This window comes from Protomyctophum parallelum, assembly GCF_964188405.1.
Source record: "Protomyctophum parallelum genome assembly, chromosome: 6".
NCBI lineage: Eukaryota > Metazoa > Chordata > Actinopteri > Myctophiformes > Myctophidae > Protomyctophum > Protomyctophum parallelum.
The window spans coordinates 44,203,648-44,216,997 of record NC_139701.1 but is presented as its reverse complement, the minus strand read 5'-3'; the positions used below and the strand labels follow the sequence as shown (position 1 = coordinate 44,216,997).

The 13,350-nt window shown below is 43.0% G+C and overlaps 1 protein-coding gene across 2 annotated transcripts; it reads left to right on the top strand.

The window, feature by feature from the left end:
• Positions 1 to 1,638: 1,638 nt before the first annotated feature.
• Positions 1,639 to 12,600, top strand: trmt13 (tRNA methyltransferase 13 homolog; the record flags this gene model as incomplete). Of its 2 annotated transcripts, none has more annotated exons than XM_083767817.1 (12): positions 1,639 to 1,740; positions 3,287 to 3,336; positions 3,686 to 3,752; positions 4,818 to 4,877; positions 5,180 to 5,249; positions 6,229 to 6,332; positions 6,816 to 7,019; positions 8,580 to 8,652; positions 8,999 to 9,073; positions 9,817 to 10,034; positions 11,378 to 11,634; positions 12,074 to 12,600. In XM_083767817.1, the coding sequence occupies 12 exons, from the start codon at positions 1,639 to 1,641 to the stop codon at positions 12,240 to 12,242; spliced, it is 1,449 nt and encodes a 482-aa protein (XP_083623943.1). In that variant the 3' UTR covers positions 12,243 to 12,600. The 2 variants fall into 2 exon arrangements, with proteins under 2 accessions (XP_083623943.1, XP_083623944.1); XM_083767818.1 differs by lacking the exon at positions 12,074 to 12,600 and adding an exon at positions 11,778 to 11,856.
• Between the last annotated feature and the right edge of the window lie 750 nt (positions 12,601 to 13,350).

The window sequence follows — 13,350 nt, the reverse complement described above, 5'->3', positions numbered from 1 at the left end:
TCGCGGAGCCGTCTTTTGTCCAGTGTCCATTCTGGGTCCGGAAACGGTACTTTTTGTCAGCCTTGACCACAGTAAAAGGTCTGCTGCTGTGAATTTTACACCTCTCCCGCTTAGCGGAGAGTGTGGTGTGGTAGAGGACATCTCCCCGAACGTGTGGGTATGTCCAGATAGTTGCCTCGCGGAGGCCTCTTTGTCCAGTGTCCATTCTGGGTCCGGAAACGGTACTTTTTGTCAGCCTTGACCACAGTAGAAGGGCTGCTGCTGTGAATTTTACACCTCTCCCGCTTAGCGGAGAGTGTGGTGTGGTAGAGGACATCTCCCCGAACGTGTGGGTATGTCCAGATAGTTGCCTCGCGGAGCCGTCTTTTGTCCAGTGTCCATTCTGGGTCCGGAAACGGTACTTTTTGTCAGCCTTGACCACAGTAAAAGGTCTGCTGCTGTGAATTTTACACCTCTCCCGCTTAGCGGAGAGTGTGGTGTGGTAGAGGACATCTCCCCGAACGTGTGGGTATGTCCAGATAGTTGCCTCGCGGAGGCCTCTTTGTCCAGTGTCCATTCTGGGTCCGGAAACGGTACTTTTTGTCAGCCTTGACCACAGTAAAAGGTCTGCTGCTGTGAATTTTACACCTCTCCCGCTTAGCGGAGAGTGTGGTGTGGTAGAGGACATCTCCCCGAACGTGTGGGTATGTCCAGATAGTTGCCTCGCGGAGGCCTCTTTGTCCAGTGTCCATTCTGGGTCCGGAAACGGTACTTTTTTCAGCATTGACCACAGTAGACGGTCTGCTGCTGTGAATTTTACACCTCTCCCGCTTAGCGGAGAGTGTGGTGTGGTAGAGGACATCTCCCCGAACGTGTGGGTATGTCCAGATAGTTGCCTCGCGGAGGCCTCTTTGTCCAGTGTCCATTCTGGGTCCGGAAACGGTACTTTTTGTCAGCATTGACCACAGTAGAAGGGCTGCTGCTGTGAATTTTACACCTCTCCCGCTTAGCGGAGAGTGGGGTGTGGTAGAGGACATCTCCCCGAACGCGTGGGTATGTCCAGATAGTTGCCTCGCGGAGCCGTCTTTTGTCCAGTGTCCACTTTATAAAGTCCATGCACTCCAGTGAATAGCATTTATCCATTTAGATAACTTTATTATTATTATTATAATGATTTAATTACTTATTTTTACACAGAAACATAATGTGTGTCTTATAGCATCATATAGCATCATTTAAATGCTTAATTTGTAGTTTTAATGTGCAAATTAAACTTTTTTTCAATACTCTAGAGGGTACTCTTATTTTGAAGAGATCGTCCACCGGAAGCCTTAAATCTGTTCATTAGATCTGTTCACTAGACGCTGCCCAAAGTTAGCCACAGCTCCGTGCAGTTGGTAAAAACACTTTTCGGCCAGTTATAGCACCACCATGAGGCTGAGTTGAAAATGTTCATGTGGTATTTCTTCCTGGAATGTGCCTCCACAATTTCACGGAAATCACAGAATGTGTTCATGATTTGCAGCATTTTGTTTGAAACTGAGCACTCCTGTTAATAATAATAATTTATATTATTATTATTATTATTAACGTTCCTGTCAAAGCAGCAGTATAAGGTATAAATGCACCTCGTGCATGCATGACGTCACCAGATCCAACATGGCGGCGGAGAGGTGCAGTTTCTTTGTGCAGAAGAAGAACCGTTTCTGTAAAATGATCGTCAAGCGTGGACGCGCCTTCTGCGGCGAGCACGCGCACGAGGTGAGTGCATGTGTGTGTGTATGTGCGCGCGTTAAATAATGTACAGTGGTTACCATGACAACCTGTTGTTTAAATGTTATTAGTGCTTTTAGCTCTAGCCATGCTGCTATGCTAACATGCTGCTGACAGGTCTGTTGCTTTTAGTGCTGCTCAAACTGGGGGTCCGGGGACTCCAGGGGGTCCCCATGCTAAATGATAGATAGTTAGGAACCAAATGGACCCTTTAAAGGTCTGTAACTCTGAGAGTGTAACGTAACCAAATGGACCCTTACATGTCTGTAACTTGAGAGTGCACACAATGGAACCAAATGGACCCCTCAGAGTTAAATTAAGATTGACTTTACAATATAAATTGGGGTCCCACTGTCCCAGAGATATTTAAATGCCATTAATGGGGTCCCCGGGGACTAATGCATGTGAATCTGGTGGCCGTTAAATTAAAATGGGTGAGAATCACGACTAGAGCCTTATGAGGTCGCTGTCGCTGACCGTAAACAAACCAACATACAGTAGGCCTACAAGTGGATATACATGGTATTGACCTGCAATAATAATACATATTAATGTTGATTCCTGTGTCAATAGTATAATCAACAAGCAAGCTATAGCCTACTAAACTAAATGTACAAACCTTGGCCACATTATCAAATATTACCTTTGAAAGAGAGGCGAAGATGTGTGTGTGTGTGTGTGTGTGTGTGTGTGTGTGTGTGTGTGTGTGTGTGTGTGTGTGTGTGTGTGTGTGTGTGTGTGTGTGTGTGTGTGTGTGTGTGTGTGTTTGACAAATAATTGTGATTATTTTGGGGGGTAATATGATTAAGTTAAAACAGCTCATATGCATAATACTTGTAACACGTGGTTATTTAACATGCACATAATACATTCATATACATCGTGAGAGACTTGTAGATCATATTCTTTCTGTCATGAAAGATTTGTTTTTAAACAAGATTTAAAAAAATATATTTATATATCAAGATTATTTATGAGAACGATGGCTTCCATTTTCACATTGCAAGTTTTCAGGAATAGAAAGCCTGCAGTTTCTATTAGCTTGGTCTCCCCATCGATGATGTCACTGGTGGACGGGTTTCTGAACTGCCCACAGCCCTCCTATGAGACACAAACTGGTTTCTGAACTGACCACAGCCCTCCTATGAGACACAGACTGGTTTCTGAACTTCCCACAGCCCTCCTATGAGACACAGACTGGTTTCTGAACTGCCCACAGCCCTCCTATGAGACACAGACTGGTTTCTGAACTGCCCACAGCCCTCCTATGAGACACAGACTGGTTTCTGAACTGCCCACAGCCCTCCTATGAGACACAGACCGGGTAGAAAAGCAATGTGTTATTTTTCTCATGCTTATTAGTGAGGATCAATTATATGGAGATAGGCTGAAAAGTGGTGAAGTGGTCCTTTAACTAATTTACTGCCAAAGATGCCTTTAACGACTGTTGGGGGGAAACACGTAACTTGAATATGGAGACATGCAGATATTTACTCATTTATTCAGTTTTTATTTGTTTGTTTGTTTGCTTTAGGAGGAGGGAAACATCAACGAAAGAATCCCCTGTCCTCTGGACCCTAAACAGTAAGTTAATTACATTGTTGATGTTGTTTAGTAATAACATGATTTGTAGTCATTAGCAGCACAGCGTATGAAGATCAGCTCTACATATTATTATTATTATTATTATTATTATTATTATTATTATTATTATTATTAACATGATTTATTGTCATTATCAGTACGGTGATGATCAACTCTCCATTAATTATGTCATTAATATGAATATGATGACGTCATTAATATGAATGTGATGATGTCATTAATAGTGAATGTGATGATGTCATTAATATGAATGTGATGATGTCATTAATATGAATGTGATGATGTCATGATGTCATTAATATGACTGTGATGATGTCGTCATCAACAGCACAGTGTATAAAGATCAACTCTCCAAACACTTGAAGAAATGCAACTCACGAGAGAAACCCAAACCTGTACGTAAACATGACCTTTCACCTCTTGTAACATGCTGGGACTGTGATGATGATGATGATGATGATGATGATGTCACTGTATCAATAGCTTATGCAGTTGAGGGAGAATCAGTACAAACTGTGTAGATTTAGAAGGATGTAGATTAGAATATATCGTCACATAAGCCTCCATACCAAGGTTATTATAGAGCGTCGCAGTCCCTCCCGCCCCCTTTCACGACGACGGGCCCGGAAAATAATTCCCCATTCATTTTCCCCATAGACGTTTCAAAAAGTATTTATTTAAAGACCTGTAAGCCTCGGGACAAAGCCAACTCGGATTGTGACAAATCATGACAACAAAACACATTTTTTGGGCCGAACCAAATAATTCCAAAGAAGGGGGAAAAAAAGTGTTGAAAACCTTTTTGAGTGGTGCAGCCACTCCAAGGAACAGCAATGTCCCTGTGTCCATCTCTATGTCCCTATGTTTAGGGTACCAGTAGGGGCAAAAGTGATCTCGACCGCGGTCGAAAAATTATGATGAGGGGCAAAAGCGGTGCTGTTCTGCTAGAAACAGAGAGAGATAGTGTTGCACTGTTGCCTGCCAAGAGAGAGAAAGAGGGGGGTGGCGGGGTGGGAGTGTTTCGAACGCGTGGTGACTCGCCAGAACCGGGCCGGCACCTTGGGTGTGTTCCTGTGCGTCTGGAAGTTCCGGGGACCCCCACACGGAGTTGTACCACTCAGTTCATTTTTTTTCTTCTTTCTAATTATTTGTTCGGCCCAAAAAATTGTGTTTGTTGTCATGATTTGTCACAATCCGAGTTGGCTTTGACCGAGGCTTACAGGTCTTTAAATAAATACTTTCTGAAACGTCTATGGGAAATTATTTTTCGGGGCCTGTCGTCGCAATGAAAGGGGGCGGGACTGCAACGCTCTATTGTGAACGGAAACTAAATAACAAAAACTAAAATTGAAAAAAGAAAGGAAAAAAAAGGTGAATGTTCATGAAGGCGATCTCCAACGTGCACGCGTGTGTGCGTGCGTGTGGACGTTGACCATTAATATGAATGATTTCATCTCCAGGTCTATTATGTAGAAGACATCAATGCTGGTTCTGCTGATGAAGACTCCACTGATGACCAGGTCATTCTTATTATTATTTTATTATATTACCCTTATTTTTATAATTTTTATAATTTGTATTATATATAATTTTTTTAATTATTAATATTATTATTATTATGGGGGATCCCACCCAGTCAATTATACTGGTGTGCTTTAAATATTTTTTTATTAACAGGCAGAATGGATCAGTCTGGAGAATAAACACATTTTAATAGACTTGTTTAATAAATATATATTTCCGTCTTTAAACATATTGCCCTTATTTTCTCATTTCCATATTTTATGCCAATCATTTAATGTTTATATATGTCCATATATAGACGTGTTTGTCCGATCGCAGCAGGGAGGAGTTGGAAGGATTGTTGGACAAACTGAAGAAAGCAGTTCAAGGTAATTATGACCTCATCGTCAGCATCACCGTCTGTTATTTGTGTTCCTGCTTGGAACAACCGCAGTGTCGGATTCAAATTACAGTGATGAATCTAAATATACATTAACTAAACGCAAATCTCACTTGAATTGGATTGCAATACTCACTAGGGAGAGAGACTCACTAGGACAGATTCAACGGCAACAACAAGGACAGTGACACAGACGCAGAGAAGGCTTGAACTAACCGTCTTGACTCACACCAGAGTAAAGCCCTAACCACACCAAAGGGTCAAGACGGTTTTAGCGTTGTCTCTGCGGTGTGATATGTCTTGTTGCACGTTGACCCACGTTGACCCAAAAGATTCAACGCATGGAATTCAATGGCCCCAAACCACACCAAAGGGTCAAGACGGTTTTAGCGTTAACTCCTTGCAACCTTTTGGACCCAAGGAGTTGCATGGTGACCCTTTGGTGTGGTTAGGGCCGTTAGACCCTAGAAGTGTGGACAAGGATGGACCATAGAGTATTAAAAGGATAGAGACTGATCTGGCGCGAAGCTCCGCCCCCTCCGCTATTCATGTCAGTGGAAGTTGCTCAGTGGCGTTTTGAAGCACCCGGAAGGACCGTCTACATCCGCGTTTTTTACACCGATTCAGCATTTGGGCACCAAATTTTCACGTTTTTTTTTTCTTTTTTTCATGCAATTATGCGTTAGAAGCACCCGGAAGGAAGTCTGTCGGAAGTACTTCTGTGCGCTCGATATAATTGGTTGGCTCGCGTTGGGAGTACCTCTGTTGGCTCGATATCATTGGTTGGGAGACCCGCCATTTTGGCATCCTACGTGTCACGAAATATCTCCATGCTTGGTCCATGTATTTTGCCCGCCCGCCCCTGCTTTGGCCAGTAGGGTAGGGGACCAGCCGCTCTGGGGGCCTGCCTAGCAGAGAGATAGTGTGTTGTAATGATGTGACCTCTGACCTTGTGACCTTTTGAGCAGGACTGGAAGGTCACACAGAGAACATCCTGTCTCATCCCGCTCTTCAAGAACAACTCGACCATCCCAAGAATGGAGAATCTGCTCTGAAACACCTCAAACAACAGGTACAAAACCACACAGGACGGGTATACTATAAATTGTCCTATGAATTAATTCCGTCCTATAAATTAATTCCACAAAAGATCACAGGATTTACTGAATGTGAAGGCGGGTACTATAGGGGGATGCCATACTTTGTTGTATGGCTCAACATGTCAGTTTGTCACCCCTTTCACATTCAGTGGATCCTGTGATCCTTGTAATTTCCTGGGGTCTAGTAGGACTATAGTAGATAATAAAAAAATAAATCGCTATAAAATTGTGTAAAATAATACATATTTAGCCCCATGTTCGAATGCCCCCGTCCCCCTGTAAAAAATGGCTAAAATCACTAAAACGAAAGAAAGCAACAAATGAAAATATAATTACACAAAAATTACTTTCTCTAACAACAACCTAAAACAACTAAATGTACTCCGTTACTTTACACCACTGTTGTCAGGGTCCATCTTGGATATCACATTTCATTGTTTTAATCGTCCTATCAGGCGTCCATCTTGGGTCACATGTCCTCCTTGCGGCTGCTGGTTGGTCGGAGGTGTTACGTGGAGTTTGGTGCCGGGAAGGGAAAGTTGTCCCACTGGATCCACGAGGCGCTGAAGTCACATGACCACCGAGACGACGACGCCCACTTCCCGCCACGTGACGACTACCACTTCCTGCTCGTGGAACGATCGAGCACTCGCTTCAAGGTACCCCGTCTCTTTAAGACCCCGCCCACACTGTCCTGATTGGTGTTTTCCCTCCTATATACAGGTTTAATGTTTGTCTTTATTCAATGTTTGTTTTGTAAACACCATTGACAATGAAGGGAAAATGTACGTCATAATGTGTCGTTTACGTCATATTATCTCTTTATTGTTAATGGCGTTTAATGTTTGTGTTGGCACCGTTTGTTTTACATCACCTAATCAACATGAGTTAGACTTTAATATATTACCACCCCTCACCCGGTTCAATTGTTATAGTGAGTGTGTGAGAGAACAGACTGTCTTATAGTCGCCGAAATGAAGGATTTACATAACTCGTAACATTCCATTTCCATTTTCCACCATTCTAATGGATTCCAGGGGTGAGTAAACGTCTCCGAAGTAGCTCCTGTTAGTTTAGTTTCCTCTGAGGTGCCAGGGGGCGCCCCTCACTTTACACAAGAGTCCCGTGGTGGGAGTTCTGCTCTGGTTTTGGTGAAATATCAAGTAGTTCCGGTCATTTTGTGGGGGGTACAGGGGGCCACGTAGTAAAGGTAAATTAATCCACAAAACTAACGCAATTTGTATTGTTGACCTATTTCTAAAATATTACTGCAACTTTCGTTCTTTTTTTATCCCTCTATCACACAGAACCATGTTTTTTGTGTCCATATCACTACGCCCAAAAAATAGTTCCATGTGATGGAGGGGTCAAAGTTGAACGAAAGTCGCGCTAATATTTTAGAAATAGGCCAACAATACAAATTACGTTCATTTACTTTTACTGCGTGGCCCCAGTGCCCCCCACAAAATGACCAGAACTACTTAATATTCACTAAAACCAGAGCAGAACTCCCACCACGGGACTCGGGCAATCAATTAATACAGTTGCAACCACTATATTAATTAATTTCATACAATTTAAATTTAAAAAATCTGAACTATCCCTTTAACCGTTTCCCCACCTTTCCTGTAAACCGAAGTGAATTGGATTAATCTGGCCGACCGCCATTCCAGTAGAATGATGGGAATTGGTCTTTTATACATTTTTTTTATTTAATGAAATCTTCCTCCTAGTCTAATCATAGTACCTGATGATCATGTTGTTGTTGTTGTTTTTTGGGGGGGATCATGCCACTCTGTTGTTCAAGATGGAATTTACACAAACGTTGTCTGTTTGTGTGAATTATTGCGTCGATTTGATTGGCTGAGCACCCCATAGCGATGATTGGCTGAGCAAAGTACATATTGGGGATAAATAGTGAGGGCAGACAAGTGAGGACGGCAATCGTGAATGTGATTGGCCGGGTTGTGATGATGTATGATGATATGATACACAAACTGTATGATGATAAGAGCACCCCTCACTTCACAAGAGTTTTTTTTTCGTCATATGTCAGCAAACAGCACTATCTAACTAAAAACACCGGAGTCCACAGGCAACGGAACGTGGTGCGAACGCGAAATCACATTCTGATCCACATTCTGTGTGTGTGTGTGTGTGTGTGTGTGTGTGTGTGTGTGTGTGTGTGTGTGTATGTGTGTGTACATGTGTGCATGTAGGTGGATGGTAAACACCAGGACGATGGGACTCAGTTTGAGAGACTTCAGGTGGACATTCAACACCTGGATATGAGTGAGTCGTTAATTATGTTAAGTGTGGTACTCTGAGTGAGTCGAGTACCACAGACGAAAAACAGTCTCTGTCCAAATTTAATTCTGACCCCTCCACGAAAAGGCCTCGTTGTCCTAACCCCTTATCTATCATTTATACATTATGGATAAATAGTGTGGACTTAGACAGTTTTTCATCTGTGGCATTCATGAATTAATTCAACACCTAGATCTGAGTGAGTCGTTAATTATGTTAATTCCCCCCCATTATATATTGTGTTTAGGTAAAGTTAATAGTATAATGATAAAGTTATTGTTTTTTAGGTAAAGTTAATAGTATAATATAATAGTTATTATGTTGTTTTTAGGTAAAGTGAGTCTCCTGTCTGAGAACAACATGGGGGTTGTTGGAGTTGGAAAACATTTGTGTGGAGCGGCAACAGGTAAGACATGAGGCTTACATTAAAGGGTTAAGTGGTGTATTGATCAGAGATTGGAGGGCTAAATATATGAAGATTGATTGATTGATCAATCAATCAATCAATCAATCTTTATTTCAGACCCAGGGAGATCCATATCACATTTAAACAATACAATATAACGGGGAATAAAACATAAAAACTAATAAAATGCCCACATCCCACACCGTTCAGTTTCTGACATACAAACATGTGCGCCGATGGTTCCACAATCTAGATTAGAACAATTTACAATGTAGGCATTTAGCAGACGTTCTTAATCCAGAGTGATTTACATTAATCAAGAACAGAAACCTAACCGTACTGTATGTGTCCGTTATGACAGCGATGATACTGACCCAGATGCCCTGCACATGAACCTGTACATGAGGTCACGTATAGCACAGCAGAGCAGGTATAGGGACACGTTTAATGTTGTAGTGTTCAGACAACACAAACATTAAACGCTATAGCTGTTCTCAAAAAACATTCTAGGTGTTCTGAGGTGACCAGGAGACCTGCTCAGGGACCTCATTTTGTAGTTCTTCGCTCACCCAGTTGGGTTGGTGAATCGCCGCTGGATGGAAGCATGGAGCCGCTTCATGACCATGTTTTTTGTTCTTGCTTACTGTAAATCACTCTGGATTAAGAGCGTCTGCTAAATGCCCTAAATGGTAAACTTTATGACATCTAAGGTAGTAATTTTCATGTATATGTTTGGTCTATAGACCTGGCATTGAGGTGTTTGTTTAGGAGAGACCGGATCAGAGGAGCTGAAGCAGAACCTCCATGTAAACGACCGAAGATGCAAAACACACCCGAACCGGATTCAACTGGTCGTGTTGAGTCTGAACAACCGGACCCAACTGGTCGTGTGGAGTCTGAACAACCGGACCCAACTGTTCGTGTGGAGTCTGAACAACCGCACCCAACTGGTTCTGTGAAGGTAGGCCTGTCATCATTATTTCATAATGACTTAATCACAATTCTAATCGTCATAATCGCGTTGAATTGTATTTTCATTTATTTCCAAACATGTTCAGAGAACAGCAGAAATGGCAGATCTGCAAGCGCGATCTGACGCGTCATGAGCTTGTAGATCTGCTATTTCTTTAACACTTCTGGTCTGTCATGTTTGTCCTGTGCAGTTTTTGTTTGACAAAGTGTAAAAGGCAATCTTCATTATGTTCCAATGTTCAAAGCCAAACAAGCAATTAATTTGTCAATCGCAATTATTTATATGACAATTCATAGTCAAGTAATATATCCTGGTCCTCCTGACCGCCTGTGTGAATAAGGCTACATTATTTTATTATATATTAGTATGTTATTTATTAAAATAAATTAATATTTCCGTTGTGAAGGAGGAAACCTCATCTACACAGGCAAGGAGCGAGCGTTTCCGACGGCGATAAGCTGTCCTGACATCGTCGGCCATTGCGTTGCGACGTAGCCTGAACCAGAGCCATCGCCAATAGAAGAGTTGTGATTTTGAGGGGGCAGAAAACAGTCCAGTCACGTGGTTCATGTACTAGCCAATATAGACTGCAATGCATTCCGTAAACTTCCGGTTGTCCCTAATTGAAGCCTTCATATCGGGACAAACCAATAGAAGTCTATGTAGAAGGGCCGTCATTGGACTGCAGCCCCATGAAGTGAACGGAGTCGGCGTAACTCGTGTAGATATGTAGATATTGACCAATAAAAGTGAAACCTCGCTCGGATAGAGACTCTGCGAGCGAATATTGGAGGGGTGGACGACGCCGCTGCACGGCGCGGTGTCGCTCGCGGTACGCCAGGACCGTCACATTGACCATACATGTATTTAATGTTTGAGCGAGAGGCCCCAACCGCTTTTTTTAAATTGGTTGAGATCTACCCACTACTATTTGTTTTCTAATGAGATTTCATCGTTTGTTCGCTCGCATCGCCGGCAGCGTAGAGCAGTGGTTCCCAAACTTTTTCATGTCAAGGGCCCCCAAATTGACACTCATAAGCCTGCGGACCCCCATTAGAAAAGCTATGCCAGGCAAGGACCCCCCCCATGAGAGAAGATTTTTACGGCTCTAGCAGTGAGTTTCAACCGATTTTCATTTCAAGACCTGAATTAGGCTACGGACATTAATGTCATTAAGGGCATTTCTATCTCTGGGACCCCCAATTTATATTGTAAAATCACTGTTAATTTAATTCTCAGAGTGTACAAATGGAACCAGATGGACCCGTTCCATTTGTACACTCTCAGAGTGTTCAGATTATTATTATTGTTGTTATTATTATTATCACCAGAGTGCTGTTGGAGGTGTGGTCATTGCTCTGTGCTGCCACCATCGGTGCGACTGGCGTCATTACGTGGGGAAGCAGTTCTTCCGGCAGCGGGGGCTGGGAGGGGCGGAGTTTAACGCCTTCCAGCGCATGTCCAGCTGGGCAGTGTGCGGCCTGCGGCCCAGCCGGGGGACGCAGGACGGGCCTTCAGGAGGTCAGGAGGTCGACGAGGGAGAACACGATGAATCAGACCATGACGCAACACCCGATACTCTGAACGGGTAATTAAACACCATGCTTTATGAATTATACACTGATTAACACTATGATTAAAACTCATTCCCTGCCAATGACGACTTTGGACTATTTTCTTTCATAAGCCCACGGCACAAATTTTTGAATGTTTTTTTTGTTTTTACACTAGGTGGCGCTCGTCACTATCCTATGATTCACCGTTTATATAGTTATAGTTATGTTGGTCTGTAGCTTGCTGGTCGACGCGGAAGCCGAGACAAAGGCATATTTCTGAAAGTGCAGTAACGTGGGAGCGAATACCTGTGGCCATCACATCATGATTTCTTGGTTTCAATGAGAGCCAAACGGTGACTCATAGGTTAGTGAAGAGCGCCATCTAGAGTAAAAACTAAAAACACACAAAATTCGCCTTTGGCAGCATGGGCTTTGAGATACAAATCCTCCATATTCGGGTATTTCTTCCAGGGTTCTCTCCAGAGAAGAGCGCCATCGTATCGGCTCTCTCTGCAAGCTGCTGATCAACCAGGGCAGAGTTCACTTCCTGCAGCAGAGAGGCTACGATGCTAAGCTAACCGTTTACGCCCAGCCTAACGTCACCCTGGAGAACGTCCTGCTCACCGCTGTCCCCTACTGATGACATCACCGCTGTCCCGAGCCGTGCTGATGTCCTTCGTTGCGACATCACAGCTGTCCCGTACAGATGACATCACCGCTGTCCGGTACTGATGACAGTAAGCTGGCGGATTTCTCCAAATAATCTGTAGCTTCAATTGAATTGGCTCAGCAGCAGATTTAACACACATGACACCTTCACCTGGAACAGGAACTGTGGTAACGCCACCTTCTGGAAACCTAGGGAACTACAGTTCTGCACAGAGCTGATAAGAATATCTGACATCAATGTCACACTAACTAGATTTTGATTTTTAACCATTCCAAACTCCCATAGACCTTTTAGAAATAACCCTAAGGACTACATCTCCCATCACACATTAGTAATGACCTACAGTAAGAACTACATCTCCCATAACACATTAGTAATAAGAACTACATCTCTCATCCCACATTTGTAGTACGAACTACATCTCCCATCACACATTATTAGTAATGACCTACAGTAAGAACTGCAGGCTCCATTTTCCTCACCGCTAAACCCCTTATCCCTAAACTTCTTTGCCTTTTTTTTGGTTTTTACTAGTTCAACTAGCCAATCTACATTGATACTTTGTGAGCTTGTAGACTGGCCATTTTAACTATTCAAAAATGTTTAGTAAAATAGTAAAAAACTGCAAAGAAGTTTAGGGATAAGGGGTTTAGCGGTGACGAAAATGGAGCCCTATGGCTTTTTTTGCGGCTGGAGGTGTGCCCATGAGCGTGTTAATGCCCTTTCCCTAAAATTGCTATCTTGCCCACACCCACACACGTTTAGGAAAGCGCATAGCAGGTTCTCAGACCACCCGCTATGACAATTTCGTTTGGTAGAGAGAGAGCGAGCCTGTAATGGGACATGTCGGGCATTGTCGGGAGTGGAGCTGCCTGGACGCACAACAGCGGAACATTCACTGGTCTCATTCTCTCCTCCATTCTCCACAAATCTCTGTAATTGTAATTTTCCAAGTCAGCAGAAGTGCGAGTGTCAATTCCGTGTGTCAATTGTGTCTATCTGAGATTATAGTTTATTGAAAGAAGGCGTTATTTGTGCCGTACACCCGACACCGTGCACAATTGCATTCGGTCTGTTT